At 45.7% G+C, this 22,349-nt stretch overlaps 1 protein-coding gene across 2 annotated transcripts in view; it reads right to left on the bottom strand.

Annotated features, from left to right (window-relative positions):
- LOC139420128 (staufen double-stranded RNA binding protein 2) overlaps nucleotides 1-22,349 on the bottom strand; it is a 349,406-nt gene that overhangs the window by 83,846 nt on the left and 243,211 nt on the right. For both annotated transcript variants that reach the window (XM_071169872.1, XM_071169871.1), the window contains exon 14: nucleotides 20,375-20,488. In XM_071169872.1, coding sequence (XP_071025973.1) covers nucleotides 20,375-20,488 — 114 coding nt within the window. The remainder of the gene's footprint in view (nucleotides 1-20,374; nucleotides 20,489-22,349) is intronic.

Here is a 22,349-nt window from a genome sequence, read left to right as displayed (position 1 = left end):
TGCTAACTGTATGCCTAACCCTAACCTTAACCACACTGCTAACTATATGCCTAACCCTAACCTTAACCACACTGCTAACTGTATGCCTAACCCTAACCTTAACCACACTGCTAACTATATGCCTAACCCTAACCTTAACCACACTGCTAACTGTATGCCTAACCCTAACCACACTGCTAACTAAATGCCTAACCTTAACCTTAACCACACTGCTAACTATTTGCCTAACCCTAACCACACTGCAAACTGTATGCCTAACCTTAACCTTAACCACACTGCTAACTGTATGCCTAACCCTAACCACACTGCTAACTGTATGCCTAACCCTAACCTTAACCACACTGCTAACTGTATGCCTAACCCTAACCTTAACCACACTGCTAACTGTATGCCTAACCCTAACCTTAACCACACTGCTAACTGTATGCCTAACCCTAACCTTAACCACACTGCTAACTATATGCCTAACCCTAACCTTAACCACACTGCTAACTGTATGCCTAACCCTAACCACACTGCTAACTAAATGCCTAACCCTAACCTTAACCACACTGCTAACTGTATGCCTAACCCTAACCTTAAACACACTGCTAACTGTATGCCTAACCCTAACCACACTGCAAACTGTATGCCTAACCCTAACCACACTGCTAACTATATGCCTAACCCTAACCTTAACCACACTGCTAACTATATGCCTAACCCTAACCTTAACCACACTGCAAACTGTATGCCTAACCCTAACCTTAACCACACTGCTAACTATATGCCTAACCTTAACCTTAACCACACTGCTAACTATATGCCTAACCCTAACCCTAACCACACTGCTAACTGTATGCCTAACCCTAACCACACTGCAAACTGTATGCCTAACCTTAACCACACTGCTAACTATATGCCTAACCTTAACCACACTGCTAACTGTATGCCTAACCCTAACCTTAACCACACTGCTAACTATATGCCTAACCCTAACCCTAACCACAATGCGAACTGTATGCCTAACCCTAACCTTAACCACACTGCAAACTGTATGCCTAACCCTAACCACACTGCTAACTGTATGCCTAACCCTAACCTTAACCACACTGCTAACTATATGCCTAACCCTAAGCTTAACCACACTGCTAACTATATGCCTAACCCTAACCTTAACCACACTGCTAACTGTATGCCTAACCCTAACCACACTGCAAACTGTATGCCTAACCCTAACCTTAACCACACTGCTAACTGTATGCCTAACCCTAACCACACTGCAAACTGTATGCCTAACCCTAACCTTAACCACACTGCTAACTATATGCCTAACCTTAACCACACTGCTAACTGTATGCCTAACCCTAACCTTAACCACACTGCTAACTATATGCCTAACCCTAACCTTAACCACACTGCTAACTATATGCCTAACCTTAACCACACTGCTAACTATATGCCTAACCTTAACCACACTGCTAACTGTATGCCTAACCCTAACCTTAACCACACTGCTAACTGTATGCCTAACCCTAACCTTAACCACACTGCTAACTATATGCCTAACCCTAACCTTAACCACACTGCTAACTATATGCCTAACCTTAACCACACTGCTAACTGTATGCCTAACCCTAACCTTAACCACACTGCTAACTATATGCCTAACCCTAACCTTAACCACACTGCTAACTGTATGCCTAACCCTAACCTTAACCACACTGCTAACTATATGCCTAACCCTAACCTTAACCACACTTCTAACTATATGCCTAACCTTAACCACACTGCTAACTGTATGCCTAACCCTAACCTTAACCACACTGCTAACTATATGCCTAACCCTAACCTTAACCACACTGCAAACTGTATGCCTAACCCTAACCACACTGCTAACTATATGCCTAACCCTAACCTTAACCACACTGCTAACTATATGCCTAACCCTAACCACACTGCAAACTGTATGCCTAACCCAAACCACACTGCTAACTGTATGCCTAACCCTAACCTTAACCACACTGCTAACTGTATGCCTAACCCTAACCTTAACCACACTGCTAACTATATGCCTAACCCTAACCACACTGCTAACTATATGCCTAACCCTAACCTTAACCACACTGCTAACTGTATGCCTAACCCTAACCTTAACCACACTGCTAACTGTATGCCTAACCCTAACCTTAACCACACTGCTAACTGTATGCATAACCTTAACCACACTGCTAACTGTATGCCTAACCCTAACCCTACAGCCCATCACACCAGAGAACGTGTTTCCACTGCAAGCTTTACACCACTCCAGCCGATGCTTGGTATTGCAGATGGTGATCTTGGGCTTGTGTGCAGCTGCTCGACCATGGAAACCCGTTTCATGAAGCTCCCGACGACCAGTTCATGCGCTGACGTTGCTTCCAGAGGCAGTTTGAAAACAGATGATGTTTCCGCGCTTCAGCATTTGGCGGTCTAGTTCTGTGAGCTTGTGCGGTCTACCACTTCGCAGCCGAGCCGTTGTTGCTCCTAGGCGTTTCCACTTCACAATAACAGCACTTACAGTTGACCGGGGCAGCTCTAGCAGGGCAGAAACTGACTTGTTGGAAAGGTGGCATCCTATGACGGTGCCACGTTGAAAGTCACTGAGCTCTTCAGTTAGGTCATTCTACTGTCAATGCTTGTTTATGGTGTGCTCGATTTTAAACACCTGTCAGCAACGGGTGTGGCTAAAATAGCCAAATTGAGTGTGCATAGAAATTGTAGCCCAAATAAATGCTTCACAGAGTTCAAGTAACAGACACATCTCAACATCAACTGTCTTTGTAAGACGCTGAGCAAATGAACGGAGGATCTCCGTAACGTGTGGTTCTCACCGTGAAGCATGGAGGAGGAGGTGTGATGGTGCTTTGTAGGTGACACTGTCAGTAGCGTCATACCCAAGAAGACTCAATGATGTAATCGCTGCCAAAGGAACTTCAAAAAAGTACTGAATAAGGGTCTGAATACTTATGTAAATGTAATATTTCAGTATTTTTTTTAAATACATAAAAAAAAAAACTGTTTTTGCTGTTAAAACAGCCAGCCCTGCTGTTAACTTGACACTGGGTTGTTAATGAAGCTAACACCTTCTCTATGGCACTGAGCTGTTAATGAAGCTAACGCCTCCTCTATGGCATTGGGCTGTTAATGAAGCTAACGCCTTCTCTATGACACTGAGCTGTTAATGAAGCTAACGCCTCCTCTATGACACTGGGCTGTTAATGAAGCTAACGCCTTCTCTATGACACTGAGCTGTTAATGAAGCTAACGCCTCCTCTATGACACTGGGCTGTTAATGAAGCTAACGCCTTCTCTATGACACTGAGCTGTTAATGAAGCTAACGCCTCCTCTATGACACTGGGCTGTTAATGAAGCTAACGCCTCCTCTATGGCACTGGGCTGTTAATGAAGCTAACGCCTCCTCTATGACACTGGGCTGTTAATGAAGCTAACGCCTCCTCTATGGCACTGGGCTGTTAATGAAGCTAACGCCTCCTCTATGGCACTGGGCTGTTAATGAAGCTAACGCCTTCTCTATGACACTGAGCTGTTAATGAAGCTAACGCCTTCTCTATGACACTGGGCTGTTAATGAAGCTAACGCCTCCTCTATGACACTGAGCTGTTAATGAAGCTAACGCCTCCTCTATGGCACTGGGCTGTTAATGAAGCTAACGCCTTCTCTATGACACTGAGCTGTTAATGAAGCTAACGCCTCCTCTATGACACTGAGCTGTTGATGAAGCTAACGCCTCCTCTATGGCACTGGGCTGTTAATGAAGCTAACGCCTTCTCTATGGCACTGGGCTGTTAATGAAGCTAACGCCTTCTCTATGACACTGAGCTGTTAATGAAGCTAACGCCTCCTCTATGACACTGAGCTGTTAATGACAATACCCGCTCCCAAGGACTGTGGGCTCTCCTTCTCCGTGGCCGACGTGAGTACGACGTTTAAATGTGTTAACCCTTGCCAGGATTCCGGCGCAGACTGCATCCCCAGCCGTGTCCTCCATTGTTCCTGTACCCAAGAAAGCTAAGGTAACTGAACTAAATGACTATCGCCCCGTAGCACTCACTTCTGTCATCATGAAGTGCTTTGAGAGACTAGTCAAGGATCATATCACCTCCACCCTACCTGATACCCTAGACCCACTCCAATTTGCTTACCGCCCCAATAGGTCCACAGGTGATGCACAGGTGATGCAATCACACTGCACACTGCCCTATCCCAACTGGACAAGAGGAATACCTATGTAAGAATGCTATTCATTGACTACAGCACAGCCTTCAACACCATAGTACCCTCCAAGCTCATCATTAAGCTTGAGGCTCTGGGTCTGCACCCGCCCTGTGCAACTGGGTCCTGGACTTCCTGACAGAACGACCCCAGGTGGTGAAGGTAGGAAGCAACAGTGAAAAAAACGTCAAGTTCCTCCGAGTACACATCACTGACAATCTGAAATGGTCCACCCAGACAGACGGTGTGGTGGAAAAGGAGCAACAAGACCCTCCCCTAAGACCCTCACAAACTTTTACAGATCGAGAGCATCCTGTCGGGCTGTAGCACCGCCTGGTACGGCAACTGCACCACCCGCAACCACAGGGCTCTCCAGAGGTTGGCGAGGTCTGCCCAACGCATCACCGGGGGCTCATTGCCTGCCCTCCAGGACACCTACACCACCCGATGTCACAGGAAGGCCATAAAGATCATCAAGGACATCAACCACCCGAGCCACTGCCTGTTCACCACGCTATCATCCAGAAGGCGAGGTCAGTACAGGTGCATCAAAGCTGGGACCGAGAGACTGAAAAACAGCTTCTATCGCAAGGTCATCAGACTGTTAAACAGCCATCACTAGCCGGCCTCCACCCGGTTACTCAACCCTGCACCTGAGAGGCTGCTGCCCCATATACAGAGACATGGAATCACTGGTCACTTTAATGATGTTTACATTCGGCTTTACTCTTCTCATATGTATATACTTATTATATTCTACTGTATTTTTAGTCAATGACACTCCGACATTGTTCAATCTAATATTTATATATTTCTAAAATTCCATTCTTCCACTTTTAGATGTGTGTGTATTGTTGTAAATTGTTAGATATTACTGCACCGTTGGAGCTAGAAACACAACACACCCGCAATAACATCTGATAAATATGTGTATGTGACCAATAACATTTGATTTGTCAACTAATCATCAAGCCCTTGACTAGGTGAATCAGGCGAGGTCATTCAGGGCTACAGCAACACTGTAAAACTTCAGCAGAATCACTAGACAACAGTGTCCCTGACATCTGTAGCTTTCACTAGGAGAACCACTAGCCTACAGTGTCCTGACATCTGTAGCTTTCACTAGGAGAACCACTAGCCTACAGTGTCCTGACATCTGTAGCTTTCACTAGGAGAACCACTAGCCTACAGTGTCCCTGACATCTGTAGCTTTCACTAGGAGAACCACTAGCCTACAGTGTCCTGACATCTGTAGCTTTCACTAGGAGAACCACTAGCCTACAGTGTCCTGACATCTGTAGCTTTCACTAGGAGAACCACTAGCCTACAGTGTCCTGACATCTGTAGCTTTCACTAGGAGAACCACTAGCCTACAGTGTCCCTGACATCTGTAGCTTTCACTAGGAGAACCACTAGCCTACAGTGTCCTGACATCTGTAGCTTTCATGGGATGCTTAATTAACTCAGGAACCTCACCTGTGTGGAAGCATCTGCCTTCAATATACTTTGTATCCCACATTAATGCGGGTGTTTCCTTCATTTTGGCAGTTACCTGTACATTCGTATATGGCTCCCATAGAAACAGTCACTTCCTGCCTGGGTCCTGACAGCCGACTAGGAGAGAGCGTGACATGAGGCAGAGCTCAATACGCGTGAATTCACCGAGGAACGGAGGTCTGTTTAAAACACTTCAGACAACAACAACAACAAAGTTCAGACTGTGGATGTGTCCCAAATGCCACCCTATGCCCTTTATAGTGCACTACTTTTGAGCAGGACCCAATGGGACCTGGCACCCTATTCCCCAGTTGGCCCTAGTCCAAATCAGTGTACTATAAAGGGAATTGGGTGCCATTTGGGACCAAACCTGGAAGTCATAGACCTCATATGAAACATGACACAAATCCAGGTCTTTGTCACAGAGCATTAAGGCAGAACTGATGGGTTTATGTGGGCTATTACGTAACTGCACTAAACACTTAAGGCCTGCAAATCAGGAGACGTTTTATAGTTAGATTTTTGTGTGGAACAAACAGAGTAACTACATCGTTTCTTTCTCCGGTGGTGGGATGTGACTATTTGCGAATGTGTCGGGATGACGAAGACTGAGAAGGGATACTGGCTTGTGCTCTGGTCGGTCTGTGTGTGTGTTTAACCCCATGTCAAGCTAACACTTAAAAGACACGTCTCTCACTAATCTTCTCCTACTATCTGCTCCTCTCCCTTCAAGAGGACACTCCAGAAATGGGTGTGGGGGTGAGGTGTGCTGGGAGACTGATGGGTGCTGGGAGACTGAGGGGTGAGAGGTGTGAGGATGAGGGGTGCAGGGAAACTGATGGGTGAAGGGAGGCAGATTGGTGAAGGGAGGCTGATAGGTGAAGGGAGGCTGATTGGTGAAGGGAGGCTGATAGGTGAAGGGAGGCTGATAGGTGAAGGGAGGCTGATAGGTGAAGGGAGGCTGATAGGTGAAGGGAGGCTGATAGGTGAAGGGAGGCTGATCAGTGAAGGGAGGCTGATCAGTGAAGGGAGGCTAATCGGTGAAGGGAGGCTGATAGGTGAAGGGAGGCTGATCAGTGAAGGGAGGCTGATCAGTGAAGGGAGGCTGATAGGTGAAGGGAGGCTGATCAGTGAAGGGAGGCTGATAGGTGAAGGGAGGCTGATAGGTGAAGGGAGGCTGATAGGTGAAGGGAGGCTGATAGGTGAAGGGAGGCTGATAGGTGAAGGGAGGCTGATAGGTGAAGGGAGGATGATAGGTGAAGGGAGGCTGATCAGTGAAGGGAGGCTGATAGGTGAAGGGAGGCTGATAGGTGAAGGGAGGCTGATCAGTGAAGGGAGGCTGATAGGTGAAGGGAGGCTGATAGGGGAAGGGAGGCTGATAGGGGAAGGGAGGCTGATAGGGGAAGGGAGGCTGATAGGGGAAGGGAGGCTGATAGGTGAAGGGAGGCTGATAGGTGAAGGGAGGCTGATCGGTGAAGGGAGGCTGATCAGTGAAGGGAGGCTGATAGGGGAAGGGAGGCTGATAGGGGAAGGGAGGCTGATAGGGGAAGGGAGGCTGATAGGGGAAGGGATGCTGATAGGGGAAGGGATGCTGATAGGGGAAGGGATGCTGATAGGGGAAGGGAGGCTGATAGGTGAAGGGAGGCTGATAGGTGAAGGGAGGCTGATTGGTGAAGGGAGGCTGATAGGGGAAGGGAGGCTGATAGGGGAAGGGAGGCTGATCGGTGAAGGGAGGCTGATCGGTGAAGGGAGACTGATAGGTGAAGGGAGGATGATTGGTGAAGGGAGGCTGATAGGTGAAGGGAGGTGAAGGGAGGCTGATAGGTGAAGGGAGGCTGATAGGTGAAGGGAGACTGATAGGTGAAGGGAGACTGATAGGTGAAGGGAGGATGATTGGTGAAGGGAGGCTGATCGGTGAAGGGAGACTGATAGGTGAAGGGAGGATGATTGGTGAAGGGAGACTGATCGGTGAAGGGAGGCTGATCGGTGAAGGTAGTTGTGTCAGGGGGCTCTGAGATGGTTGTTTGTAGTGAAGGCTAGTTGAGAAACGGAAGCAAAACAAATTCTTTCCGACTAAGGTCTCTGAAATGTAAAGTGTTTTAAAAACATCACACCCATTTGTAGAAGGCATGGGAGAGAAGGTCTCTCACCTCGTGATGTACTTGGAAATGTAAAGTGTTTAAAAACATCACACCCATTTGTAGAAGGCATGGGAGAGAAGGTCTCTCACCTCGTGATGTACTTGGAAATGTAAAGTGTTTTAAAAACATCACACCCATTTGTAGAAGGCATGGGAGAGAAGGTCTCTCACCTCGTGATGTACTTGGAAATGTAAAGTGTTTAAAAACATCACACCCATTTGTAGAAGGCATGGGAGAGAAGGTCTCTCAACCACTAATGCTCAGCCTACATCAACCCATTGAATAATCTGTACTACACTGCAAAAAGGATTGATCTCAGAACCACATTTGATCAATGCTTTAATTGTCATTTTTCAACCACTAGTCTTGGCCGGTTACATACCGTATACCGGGGTATTGTGATATACAGATGGTATGATTTTCAATACCGTAATTCATTTTTACAAATATATTATATAAGAAAATGTTTGGGGGGAGGGGGTTAGTTAGGTTACACAACTCTCAGCGACACAAAGACAGACAGAGACAGACAGACAGAGAGACAGACAGACACACAGAGAGAAACAGGCAGACAGATCAACAGAACAGAAAGACCTTTCCAACCAACCGACAGACAGATCAACAGAACAGAAAGACGAACCAACTGCCAGACAAGACAGACGGTCCCCAACAGCTGATTGGGTAAGGTTGTGTGGGCCCCCTAGGGCCTCAGTAGAGCCCCTGAGGGGAACGTGCTGCCTCGCAGATACTTTAAAACAGAAAGGACTCTACGCTTCACAAAACCTCCCCCGTACCCCACCATCCCCCCTAAGGCACTATAAGAGGTTCCTCTAAAGATGACCCCACCAGTGCTCCATGAATCAGCCCCTGCCATCCATACATACCACTGACCAACAGCCCCCCCCCCCCCCACTCCTGCCTGCCAGTCTCTCAACAGGTGTCTCCCTCCAACGGCCCACAATCCATCTCACCCCACCCTGTCTGTCAATATGAAAGGGCTTTAGCCGTCAGGAGAGGAAGGAATGTATTGTGTGACGTGGAAATGGGTTCTCTCCCCCCCCTCTTCTCTCTGGCAGCAAACGAGCGCTCACCAGGGGCAAGGTCAGACGGCCAATTAATTGTGGCGGAACTGCAAGATGTTTTGGTTCTGTGGGGAAGCCTTGTGTAACTTAATGGTGTGAAAGTGTGTGTGTGTGTGTGTGTGTGTGTGTGTGTGTGTGTGTGTGTGTGTGTGTGTGTGTGTGTGTGTGTGTGTGTGTGTGAGAGAGAGAGAGAGAGACAGAGAGAGTGTGTGAACCTAACCAAATAACCAAATGCTGTTTTAGGTGGTGAGCGGCGGGAGGGAAGGAGGGAGGGAGGGAAGGAGGGAGGGAAGGAAGGAGGGAGGGAGGGAAGGAGGCAGGGAAGGAGGGAGGGAAGGAGGCAGGGAAGGAGGGAGGGAAGGAGGGAGGGAAGGAGGGAGGGAGGGAGGGAAGGAGGCAGGGAAGGAGGGAGGGAAGGAGGCAGGGAGGGAGGGAAGGAGGCAGGGAAGGAGGGAGGGAGGCAGGGAAGGAGGGAGGGAAGGAGGGAGGGAGGGAAGGAGGCAGAGAAGGAGGGAGGGAAGGAGGGAGGGATGGAGGCAGGGAAGGAGGGAGGGATGGAGGCAGGGAAGGAGGGAGGGAAGGAGGGAGGGAAGGAGGGAGGAAGGGGGCAGGGAAGGAGGCAGGGAAGGAGGGAGGGATGGGGGGTGTGATGGGGAGAGGGAGAGAGAGACGGGGGAGAGAGAGAAAGAGAGAGGGAGATGGAGAGAGAGACTTGTATAAGGTAAAGGTTGCAGGCTTGTCCACAGCACAAGGTGCACCTGTGTAATGATCATGCTGTCTAATCAGCTTCTTGATATGCCACACCTGTCAGGTGGATGGATTATTTTGGCAAAGGAAAAATGCTCACTAACAGGGATGTTAGTCAACACATTTGTGCACACCATTTTTAGAGAAATAAGCTTTTTGTGCATGTGGAACATTTCTGGGGATCTTTTATTTTAGCTCATGAAAACATGGCTCCAACACTTTACACGTTGTGTTTAATATTTATGTTCTGTGTAGTTTTGGTGAGCATCATGTGTTAATAGCCCTCCTACAGACGTGAGGTTACGATGCCCCGTGGGACCAGCGTGACACAGCTGAGCACTGCACAAAAGCAGGAACACACACACACGCACACACACACACGCACACACACAGTCCTGCGGGCAGCAGACAACAGTCACCTTGTCGCCTTCGATTGTCCTCGGCCCATGTTCCTGGAGCGACACCTCACACACAGCTCAACGGACTGAGGGCTCTGATAGGCTACTGCTGTGGGCCGAGGGCTCTGATAGGCTAGTGCTGCCCGACGCTGACATTTCTGTTACTTCAGCTCTGCAGAACAAACAGAATCCACTCAGCCTAACAAGTGTCCCAGAATCCACTCTGCCTAACAAGTGTCCCAGAATCCACTCTGCCTAACAAGTGTCTTAGAATCCACTCTGCCTAACAAGTGTCCCAGAATCCACTCTGCCAAACAAGTGTCCCAGAATCCACTTTACCAAGCAGACAGGAAATCAGGTGATTAATGGAAAAACAGCAAAACATCCTGTCCCTCCCCGATAGTCTGTGTGTGTCTGTGGTGTCTGTGTGTATGTGTGTCTGTGTGTATGTGGTGTCTGTGTGTGTCTGTCTGTGATGTGTGTATGTGTCTGTGGTGTGTGGTGTCAGTATTGTATGTGTGTGTGATGTCTGTGTGTGTAAGATGGGATAAGACCCCATCTCTCTCTCTCCCTCCCTCTCTCTCTCTCTCTCTCTCTCCCTCCCTCCCTCCCTCTCTCTCTCCCTCTCTCTCCTCCTCTCTCTCTCTCCCTCTCTCTCTCCTCCTCTCTCTCTATCTCTCTCTCTCTCTCTCTCTCTCCCTCCCTCCCTCCCTCCCTCCCCCCTCCCTCCCTCCCTGGCACAGACTAGAGAGATGACATACAAAGGCCAGAGGTGGCACCCAGCTCTCTCTCTCTCTCTCTCTCGCTACCATCCCAACCACATCACGGAACAGAACCCTTCATTTCACTCATCATGAGCAGAAGGAAATCCCCTATGGGTGGTGCCCTGACATAACTCTATGTATGAGAAAGTGTGTCTGTGTGTGTGTGTGTGTGTGTGTGTGTGTGCCTCTGTGTTTGACAAGCTCCAGGAAACAGTTATCAGTCCCAACTTAGAGATGTACCATTCATTCATTCCCACTCACCACATTTACAGCTCTGTCTAATTACACAGACAAGATCTCATTATTGCTCTTTCCCCTCTCTCTCTCTTTCCCCTCTCTCTCGCTCTCTCTCTCTCTTTCCCCCCTCTCTCTTTCCCCTCTTTCTTTCCCCCCTCTCTCTCTCTCTCTCTTTCCCCTCTCTCTCTCTCTCTTTCCCCCCTCTCTCTTTCCCCTCTCTCTCTCTTTGCTATGAGACTCTAAATTGAGCTCAGGTGCATCCTGTTTCCATCGATCATCATTAAGATGTTTCTACAACTTGATTGGAGTCCACCTGTGGTAAATTCAATTGATTGGACATGATTTGGAAAGGCACATACCTGTCTATATAAGGTCCCACAGTTGACAGTGCATGTCAGAGATAAAACCAAGCCATCAGGTCAAAGGAATTGTCCGTAGAGTAGACAGGATTGTGTCGAGGCACAGATCTGGGAAAAGGTACCAAAAAATGCAGCATTGAAAGTCCCCAAGAACACAGTGGCCTCCATCATTCTTAAATGGAAGAAGTTTGGAACCACCAAGACTCTTCCTAGAGCTGGCCGCCCGGCCAAACTGAGCAATCGGAGGAGAAGGGCCTTGGTCAGGGAGGTGACCAAGAGCCCAATGGTCACTCTGACAGACCTCCAGAGTTCCTCTGTGGAGATGGGAGAACCTTCCAGAAGGACAACCATCTCCACCAATCAGGCCTTTATGGTAGAGTGGACAGACAAGGCCGTAAAAGGCTCATGACAGCCCACTTAGCGTTTGCCAAATGGCACCTAAAGGACTCTCAGACCATGAGAAACAAGATTCTCTGGTCTGATGAAACCAAGATGGAACTCTTTGGCCTGAATGCCAAGCGTCACTTCTGGAGGAAACCTGGCACCATCCCTAAGGTGAAGCATGGTGGTGGCAGCATCATGCTGTGGGGATGATTTTCAGCAGCAGGGACTGGGAGACTAGTCAGGATCGAGGCAAAGATGAACGGAGCAAAGTACAGAGAGATCTTAATGAAAACCTGCTCCAGAGCGCTCAGGACCTCAGACTGGGGCAAAGGTTCCCCTTCCATCAGGACAACGACCCTAAGCACACAGCCAAGACAACGCAGGAGCGGCTTCGGGACAAGTCTCTGAATGTCCTTGAGTGGCCCAGCCAGAGTCCGAACTTGAACCCGATCAAACATCTTTGGAGAGACCTGAAAATAGCTGTGCAGCAACGCTCCCCATCCAACCTGACAGATTTCAGTTTTTAAGTTGTATAAATTTGCTAAAATTCACCCTGAGGTATTGCTTTTTTTTTTGAAACCAGGTTTGCTGTTCATTTGAGCAACATGAGATGGAAGGAAATTCCATACAATAATCATAATAATAATAAATATATATAATGTTGTACGCTTTCTTGAATTTGTTCTGGATTTGGGGACTATGAAAAGACCCTTGATGGCATGTCTGGTGGGGTAAGTGTGTGTGTCAGAGATGTGTGTAAGTTGACTAAGCAAACAATTTGGGATTTTAAACACATGAATGTTTCTTATAGTGTGTGTGTGTGTGTGTGTGTGTTGTTCAGAGGTGTAACACAGACATAGATGGTGTGTGTGCTTGTTTCAATAGCACTGCGAACAGTGATAACTATCCCTCTCTTCTCCTCTCTCATCTCGTAGTGACGCAAAACATCCCGCTTGATGTCACTTTCCCAGCATGCATTGTCATGTTAAACCTCCTTTACTGTGACGTCGTTTACCAAACACACGCAAAGCCCCACTGTGTATGTTAAATGCTGCTTTGCAGGGGACGTGGGGACGACGGGGTCCCCTTATTGTCCTCTCATTGTTGGGGTGTTTCTTTGAGGGTCGGGTCCCGGGGTTTTCGTGGGTGACCAGAGGACAAACCCTGGAGAGAAGCCTCTGTCCTAACAGTTGGTCACGGCCCACTGCTCTTGGCAACAACAGCCGTCCTGGCAGGCTTCGCTAGGCTAGCTAGCTGTGTAGCGTAGCTGTCACCGGCGTAACACAGTTTGTTCTCGCTCGACCCAAGGTTGGAGTTCACCCCCCCCCCCCCCAAAAAAAAGTCCCGATCGCTGTCCATGGAGCTGAAGTTGTGACTTGTCTATGTAGCTGCCTATCAAATCGATTATAGGCTTTCTGTAGTTCCAGGGTGTATAGCTTTGCTTTAGCTAATTTAATACATGTTTATTGTTAGGCCTATTCGGTGGTTAAACAGAGCATTTCACGACGCTCTACACGGTGTCACAAGGCTGTCAGACTGTTGGCTGGTGGCAAAAACAACCTAATGGCTTGGCCAGTCATTAAAGACGGGCATTCAAACAACAGCATACTAATCAGCAACCAACTGTGATACATAAAGCCGTCCTATATATCCTATAGGTCCTGTACAAAGTGAAAGTGCATAGCCCATACCGAAAAAAATAAAAAATAAATAAATAAATAAATATATATATTTAGATTTTTAAAATACATTTATTTGTAATAATGAAAATAACAACAATACTGAATGAACACTTTTATTTTAACTTAATATAATACATCAATAAAATCTATTTAGCCTCAAATAAATAATGAAACATGTTCAATTTGGTTTAAATCATGCAAAAACTAAGTGTTGGAGAAGAAAGTAAAAGTGCAATATGTGCCATGTCAGAACGTTTCAGTTCCTTGCTCAGAACATGAGAACATATGAAAGCTGGTGGTTCCTTTTAACATGAGTCTTCAATATTCCCAGGTAAGAAGTTTTAGGTTGTAGTTATTATAGGAATTATAGGACTATTTCTCTCTATACCATTTGTATTTCATTAACCTTTGACTATTGGATGTTCTTATAGGCACTTTAGTATTGCCAGTGTAACAGTATAGCTTCCGTCCCTCTCCTCGCTCCTCCCTGGGCTCGAACCAGGAACACAACGACAACAGCCACCATCGAAGCAGTGTTACCCATGCAGAGCAAAGGAAACAACCACCCCAAGGCTCAGAGCGAGTGACGTTTGAAACGCTATTAGCGTGTGCTAACTAGCTAGCCATTTCACTTTGGTTACACCAGCCTCATCTCGGGAGTTGATAGGCTTGAAGTCATAAGCAGCGCAATGCTTGACGCACAACGAAGAGCTGCTGGCAAAACGCACTAAAGTGCTGTTTGAATTAATGTTTACGCGCCTGCTTCTGCCTACCATCGCTCAGTCAGATACTTAGATACTTGTATGCTCAGTCAGATTAGGACACGCTAGATAATATCTAGATAATATCTAGTAATATCATCAACCATGTGTAGTTAACTAGTGATTATGATTGATTGTTTTTTACAAGATAAGTTTAATGCTAGCTAGCAACTTACCTTGGCTTACTGCATTCGCGTAACAGTCTCCTTGTGGAGTGCAACGAGAGAGAGGCAGGTAGTTATTGCGTCGGACTAATTAACTGTAAACTTGCAAGATTGGATACCCCGAGCTGACAAGGTGAAAATCTGTCGTTCTGCCCCTGAACGAGGCAGGTAACCCACTGTTCCCAGGCCGTCATTGAAAATAAGAATGTGTTCTTAACTGACTTTCCTAGTTAAAATAAAGATTAAATAAAGGTGTAAAAAATAAAAAAATAGGCAAATCTGCGCCCAAAAATACAGATTTCCGATTCTTATGAAAACTTGAAATCGGCCCTAATTAATCGGTCGACCTCCAGTATATAGAGACCTATAGTAACTACTATAGTAACTACAGTATATAGTTACTAGTTACTATAGTAACTACAGTATATAGAGGCCTATAGTAACTACTATAGCAACTACAGTATATAGAGGCCTATAGTAACTACTATAGTAACTACAGTATATAGAGGACTATAGTAACTACAGTATATAGAGGACTGTAGCAACTACAGTATATAGAGGCCTATAGTAACTACTATAGCAACTACAGTATATAGAGGCCTATAGTAACTACTATAGCAACTACAGTATATAGAGGCCTATAGTAACTACTATAGTAACTACAGTATATAGAGGCCTATAGTAACTACAGTATATAGAGGACTGTAGCAACTACAGTATATAGAGGCCTATAGTAACTACTATAGCAACTACAGTATATAGAGGCCTATAGTAACTACTATAGTAACTACAGTATATAGAGGCCTATAGTAACTACAGTATATAGAGGACTGTAGCAACTACAGTATATAGAGGCCTATAGTAACTACTATAGTAACTACAGTACATAGAGGCCTATAGTAACTACAGTATATAGAGGACTGTAGCAACTACAGTATATAGAGGCCTATAGTAACTACTATAGCAACTACAGTATATAGAGGCCTATAGTAACTACTATAGTAACTACAGTATATAGAGGCCTATAGTAACTACAGTATATAGAGGACTGTAGCAACTACAGTATATAGAGGCCTATAGTAACTACTATAGCAACTACAGCATATAGAGGCCTATAGTAACTACTATAGCAACTACAGTATATAGAGGCCTATAGTAACTACTATAGTAACTACAGTATATAGAGGACTATAGTAACTACAGTATATAGAGGACTGTAGCAACTACAGTATATAGAGGCCTATAGTAACTACTATAGCAACTACAGTATATAGAGGCCTATAGTAACTACAGTATACAGAGGACTGTAGTAACTACTATAGTAACTACAGTATGTAGAATGGGTCCACCACAGCCTGTAGGTACTGGGTATTGCCAACCCGGACAGTCTTTCCTGAGACATTGTGCATTATATGTCTGTTGTGCTGCACACGATTGAAATGTATCCTTGAATAATGCATGCCAAGATATATACCAGAGATAAGGGACTGTTGATATTGCAACCACACAACTCAAAACGCCGGTTCGCCAGTATGAACGAAATCACAAACCGTTTAATGTTTTTGTTTGAACCCTAAAGAATTGTTAAAGAACCGCTAAAGAACTGTTAAAGAACCGCTAAAGAACCGCTAAAGAACTGTTAAAGAACCACTAAAGAACCGCTAAAGAACCGCTAAAGAATTGTTAAAGAACCGCTAAAGAACCGCTAAAGAATTGTTAAAGAACCGCTAAAGAACCGCTAAAGAACTGTTAAAGAACCGCTAAAGAACCGCTAAAGAACTGCTAAAGAACCGCTAAAGAACCGCTAAAGAACCGCTAAAGAACTGCTAAAGAACCGCTAAAGAACCGCTAAAGAACTGCTAAAGAACCGCTAAAGAACCGCTAAAGAATCGCTAAAGAACTGTTAAAGAACCGCTAAAGAACCGCTAAAGAACTGTTAAAGAACCGCTAAAGAACCGCTAAAGAATTGTTAAAGAACCGCTAAAGAATTGTTAAAGAACCGCTAAAGAACCGCTAAAGAACCGCTAAAGAACCGCTAAAGAACCGCTAAAGAACTGCTAAAGAACCGCTAAAGAACCGCTAAAGAACCGCTAAAGAACTGTTAAAGAACTGCTAAAGAACCGCTAAAGAACCGCTAAAGAACTGTTAAAGAACCGTTAAAGAACTGCTAAAGAACCGCTAAAGAACCGCTAATGAACTGTTAAAGAACCGCTAAAGAACCGCTAAAGAACCGCTAAAGAACTGTTAAAGAACCGTTAAAGAACCGCTAAAGAACTGCTAAAGAACCACTAAAGAACTGTTAAAGAACCACTAAAGAACCACTAAAGAACTGCTAAAGATGATCATTTGTTTGTTATCTGCAAATACAATTAATCTCTTTCCTTAACGTGTTGAGGCCGGGAATTAAGAAGAACGAATCAATCAAAGATGTCGCAGAACTACTGCATTTGAAACACTTCTCCCTTCAGGCCAGTTTCCCTGACGTTTCTACGGGCAAATCAAGCTGTTTTAAAAAAAATAAACATTTACTGTCGCTGTCACTTCTGCGGAGAGATCGTTTTTCTAAACTAAAACTCAAAGAACTACCTGAGTAGAATACCTGAGTAAGCGCTAGTGATTTCATTAGCGGCGACATAGCCTTGACCACAGCATCTGTTCACCAATATCCCCTTAACGTTCAATCAGTTCAGTTAGTTATTTGTTTCATTGGCACTTTGATTAGTCACATTCTTGAAACCCAAGAAATAAATATTTTGCTTCCTAGTACATATAGAATTTAAAAAAGTTTATGAATTACTATTTTGGAGGTTTACTGTAGGCTTGGGAGGCATCCAGATTTTCATACCGACATATCGTTCATATCGCCATCCCAGGATTTATGGTATTACCGACATAGTACACAAGGGGGCACTAAAACACAAAAACAACTCATTGGGCATCTATTACCAGCATGGCAACAAAATTAGCACCATAGCGAATTATCATGGAGAGGAGAGGGAAGGAGAGGAGAAGAGATGAGGAGAGGAGAGGAGAGGAGAGGAGAGGAGTGGAGTGGAGTGGAGTGGAGTGGAGTGGAGTGGAGTGGAGTGGAGTAGAGTAGAGTAGAGTAGAGTAGAGTAGAGTAGAGTAGAGTAGAGTAGAGTAGAGTAGAGTAGAGTAGAGTAGAGTAGAGGAAGAGTAGAGTAGAGTAGAGTAGAGAAGAGAAGAGAAGAGAAGAGGAGAGGAGAGGAGAGGAGAGGAGAGGAGAGGAGAGGAGAAGAGAAGAGAGGAGAGGAGAGGAGAGGAGAGGAGAGGAGAGGAGAGGAGAGGAGAGGAGAGGAGAGGAGAGGAGAAGAGGAGAGGAGAGGAGAGGAGAGGAGAGGAGAGGAGAGGAGAGGAGAGGAGAGGAGAGGAGAGGAGAGGAATTAGCCCCAAGTCAGTCAGAAAGGCTTAATTAAGGAGAGGAGAGGCTTTCAAGGATCTGGGAAAAAAGTCTGTCCTATGTTTAGATTTGATAACATAAGCAACAGGTTTTCTGCTTGGGAGGAGCAGGATAAAGAGACACCTCCTGAATACAACCCCACCTGACTGGCTGTTCCACACACTTCGCGAATATAGAGAGCTGGCTGGACACACACACACTAAATAAGGGCATCCTGACATTCAGAGATCATTATTTGGAAGGAAAAACAGAGAGAAAGAAACAAAGTGTGTGTGTGTATCCACATCGATGGAACAGTAGTGGAGAGGGTAGCAAGTTTTAAGTTCCTCGGCATACACATCACAGACAAACTGAATTGGTCCACTCACACAGACAGCATCGTGAAGAAGGCGCAGCAGCGCCTCTTCAACCTCAGGAGGCTGAAGAAATTCGGCTTGTCACCAAAAGCACTCACAAACTTCTACAGATGCACAATCGAGAGCATCCTGGCGGGCTGTATCACCGCCTGGTATGGCAACTGCACCGCCCTCAACCGTAAGGCTCTCCAGAGGGTAGTGAGGTCTGCACAACGCATCACCGGGGGCAAACTACCTGCCCTCCAGGACACCTACACCACCCGATGTCACAGGAAGGCCATAAAGATCATCAAGGACATCAACCACCCGAGCCACTGCCTGTTCACCCCGCTATCATCCAGAAGGCGAGGTCAGTACAGGTGCATCAAAGCTGGGACCGAGAGACTGAAAAACAGCTTCTATCTCAAGGCCATCAGACTGTTAAACAGCCACCACTAACACTGAGTGGCTGCTGCCAACACACTGACACTGACTCAACTCCAGCCACTTTAATAATGGGAATTGATGGGAAATGATGTAAATATATCACTAGCCACTTTAAACAATGCTACCTTATATAATGTTACTTACCCTACATTATTCATCTCATAGGCATACGTATATACTGTACTCTATATCATCGACTGTATCCTTATGTAATACATGTATCACTAGCCACTTTAAACTATGCCACTTTGTTTACATACTCATCTCATTTGTACATACTGTACTCGATACCATCTACTGTATCTTGCCTATGCTGCTCTGTACTATCACTCATTCATATATCCTTATGTACATATTCTTTATCCCCTTACACTGTGTACAAGACAGTAGTTTTGGAATTGTTAGTTAGATTACTTGTTATTACTGCATTGTCGGAACTAGAAGCACAAGCATTTCGCTACACTCGCATTAACATCTGCTAACCATGTGTATGTGACAAATAAAATTTGATTTGATTTGATTTGTATGTCGGCCTGTGAGTCTATCAGTGTGTGTGTGTGTATCAGCGTGTGTGTGTGTGTGTGTGTGTGTGTGTATCAGTGTGTGTGTGTATCAGTGTGTGTGTGTGTATCAGTGTGTGTGTGTGTATCAGTGTGTGTGTGTGTGTATCAGTGTGTGTGTGTGTGTATCAGTGTGTGTGTGTGTGTGTGTGTGTGTGTATCAGTGTTGTGTATCAGTGTGTGTGTGTATCAGTGTGTGTGTGTGTGTGTCGGCTTGTGTGTGTATCAGACTTCAGGTCATTAATGACGAACTGAGACAGACAAAACCCTCTGGTCCGGAGCCAAGGGCCAGTCACTGTTGAGACAGTGAGACAGACAAAACCCTTTGGTTTGGAGCCAAGGGCCAGTCACTGTTAATGAGACAGTGAGACAGACAAAACCCTTTGGTTTGGAGCCAAGGGCCAGTCACTGTTAATGAGACAGTGAGACAGACAAAACCCTCTGGTTTGGAGCCAAGGGCCAGTCACTGTTGAGACAGTGAGACAGACAAAACCCTTTGGTTTGGAGCCAAGGGCCAGTCACTGTTGAGACAGTGAGACAGACAAAACCCTTTGGTTTGGAGCCAAGGGCCAGTCACTGTTGAGACAGTGAGACAGACAAAACCCTTTGGTTTGGAGCCAAGGGCCAGTCACTGTTAATGAGACAGTGAGACAGACAAAACCCCAAAACATTACCACAATAAAACCCAAACACAACGTAGAACCAAAACCCAACCAAAACCTCACCAAGACGCCACCAAAACCCAACCAAGACGCCACCAAAACCCAACCAAGACGCCACCAAAACCCAACCAAGACGCCACCAAAACCCAACCAAGACGCCACCAAAACCCAACCAAGACGCCACCAAAACCCAACCAAGACGCCACCAAAACCTCACCAAGACGCCACCAAAACCCAACCAAGACGCCACCAAAACCCAACCAAGACGCCACCAAAACCCAACCAAGACGCCACCAAAACCCAACCAAGACGCCACCAAAACCCAACCAAGACGCCACCAAAACCCAACCAAGACCCCACCAAAACCCAACCAAGATGCCACAAAAACCCAACCAAGACGCCATATTCCCCTAATCCCTCCCTCCCCTCCTCCCTCCTCCCTCCTCCCTCCCCAGGTGTAGTTGGTTAGTTATCCTACCTGGTCGTGGCTGGCTTCGATGGAGCTCCCGATGCCGTGGAAAGTCATCTGTACAGGTGAGAGTGTCAGGTAGGTCATGAACTCTCTACCATTCTGACCATCGCTGTACAGCACCTGGAAGACACAGGGACAAACACACAATGACAATTACACCACTGTTCAAAGTTTGGGGTCAGTTTTTGAAAGAAAATAAACAATTTTGTCCATTAAAATAACATAAAATTGATCAGAAATACAGTGTGGACATTGTTAATGTTGTAAATGACTATTGTAGCTGGAAACGGCTGATGGAATATGGAATATCTACATAGGAGTACAGAGGCCCATTATCAGCATCCATCACTCCTGCATTCCAATGGCACGTTGTGTTAGCTAATCCAAGTTTATAATTTTAAAAGGCTAATTGATCATTAAAAAACCCTTTTGCAATTATGTTAGTACAGCTGAAAACTATTGTTATGTTTAAAGAAGCAATACAACTGGCCTTTAGACTAGTTGAGTATCTGGAGCATCAGCATTTGTGGGTTCGATTACAGGCTCAAAATGGGCAGAAACAAAAACCTTTCTTCTGAAACTCGTCCGGCTATTCTTGTTCTGAGAAATGAAGGCTGTTCCATGTGAGAAATTGCCAAGAAACTGAAGATCTCGTACAACGCTGTGTACTACTCCCTTCACAGAACAGCGCAAACTGGTTCTAACCAGAATAGAAAGAGGAGTGAGAGGCCCCGGTGCACAACTGAGCAAGAGGACAAGTACATTAGAGTGTCTAGTTTGAGAAACAGACGGCTCACAAGTCCTCAACTGGCAGCATCATTAAATAGTACCCGCAAAACACCAGTCTCAACATCAACAGTGAAGAGGTGTATCCGGGATGCTGGCCTTCTAGGCAAAGTTGAAAAGTGTTACGGACAGACAAATCTAAGTTTGAGGTGTTCAGATCACAAAGAAGAACATTCATGAGATGCAGAAAAAATACTGGAGGAGTGAACCATCTGTCAAACATGGTGGAGGCAATGTGATGGTCTGGGGGTGCTTTGGTGGTGGTAATGTGGGAGATTTGTACAGGGTAAAAGGAATCTTGAAGAAGGAAGTGTATCACTCCATTTTGCAACGCCATGCCAAACCCCGTGGACGGCCCTTAATTGGAGCCAATTTCCTCCTACAACAGGACAATGACCCAAAGCACAGCTCCAAACTACAGTGCCTTGCGAAAGTATTCGGCCCCCTTGAACTTTGCGACCTTTTGCCACATTTCAGGCTTCAAACATAAAGATATAAAACTGTATTTTTTTTGTGAAGAATCAACAACAAGTGGGACACAATCATGAAGTGGAACGACATTTATTGGATATTTCAAACTTTTTTAACAAATCAAAAACTGAGAAATTGGGCGTGCAAAATTATTCAGCCCCCTTAAGTTAATACTTTGTAGCGCCACCTTTTGCTGCGATTACAGCTGTAAGTCGCTTGGGATATGTCTCTATCAGTTTTGCACATCGAGAGACTGAAATCTTTTCCCATTCCTCCTTGCAAAACAGCTCGAGCTCAGTGAGGTTGGATGGAGAGCATTTGTGAACAGCAGTTTTCAGTTCTTTCCACAGATTCTCGATTGGATTCAGGTCTGGACTTTGACTTGGCCATTCTAACACCTGGATATGTTTATTTTTGAACCATTCCATTGTAGATTTTGCTTTATGTTTTGGATCATTGTCTTGTTGGAAGACAAATCTCCGTCCCAGTCTCAGGTCTTTTGCAGACTCCATCAGGTTTTCTTACAGAATGGTCCTGTATTTGGCTCCATCCATCTTCCCATCAATTTTAACCATCTTCCCTGTCCCTGCTGAAGAAAAGCGGGCCCAAACCATGATGCTGCCACCACCATGTTTGACAGTGGGGATGGTGTGTTCAGCTGTGTTGCTTTTACGCCAAACATAACGTTTTGCATTGTTGCCAAAAAGTTCAATTTTGGTTTCAT

Source organism: Oncorhynchus clarkii, chromosome 11, assembly GCF_045791955.1.
Source record: "Oncorhynchus clarkii lewisi isolate Uvic-CL-2024 chromosome 11, UVic_Ocla_1.0, whole genome shotgun sequence".
NCBI classification, from domain to species: Eukaryota; Metazoa; Chordata; class Actinopteri; order Salmoniformes; family Salmonidae; genus Oncorhynchus; species Oncorhynchus clarkii.
The sequence above is the reverse complement of the archived record's forward strand: the minus strand, read 5'-3'. Positions and strand labels throughout refer to the sequence as shown.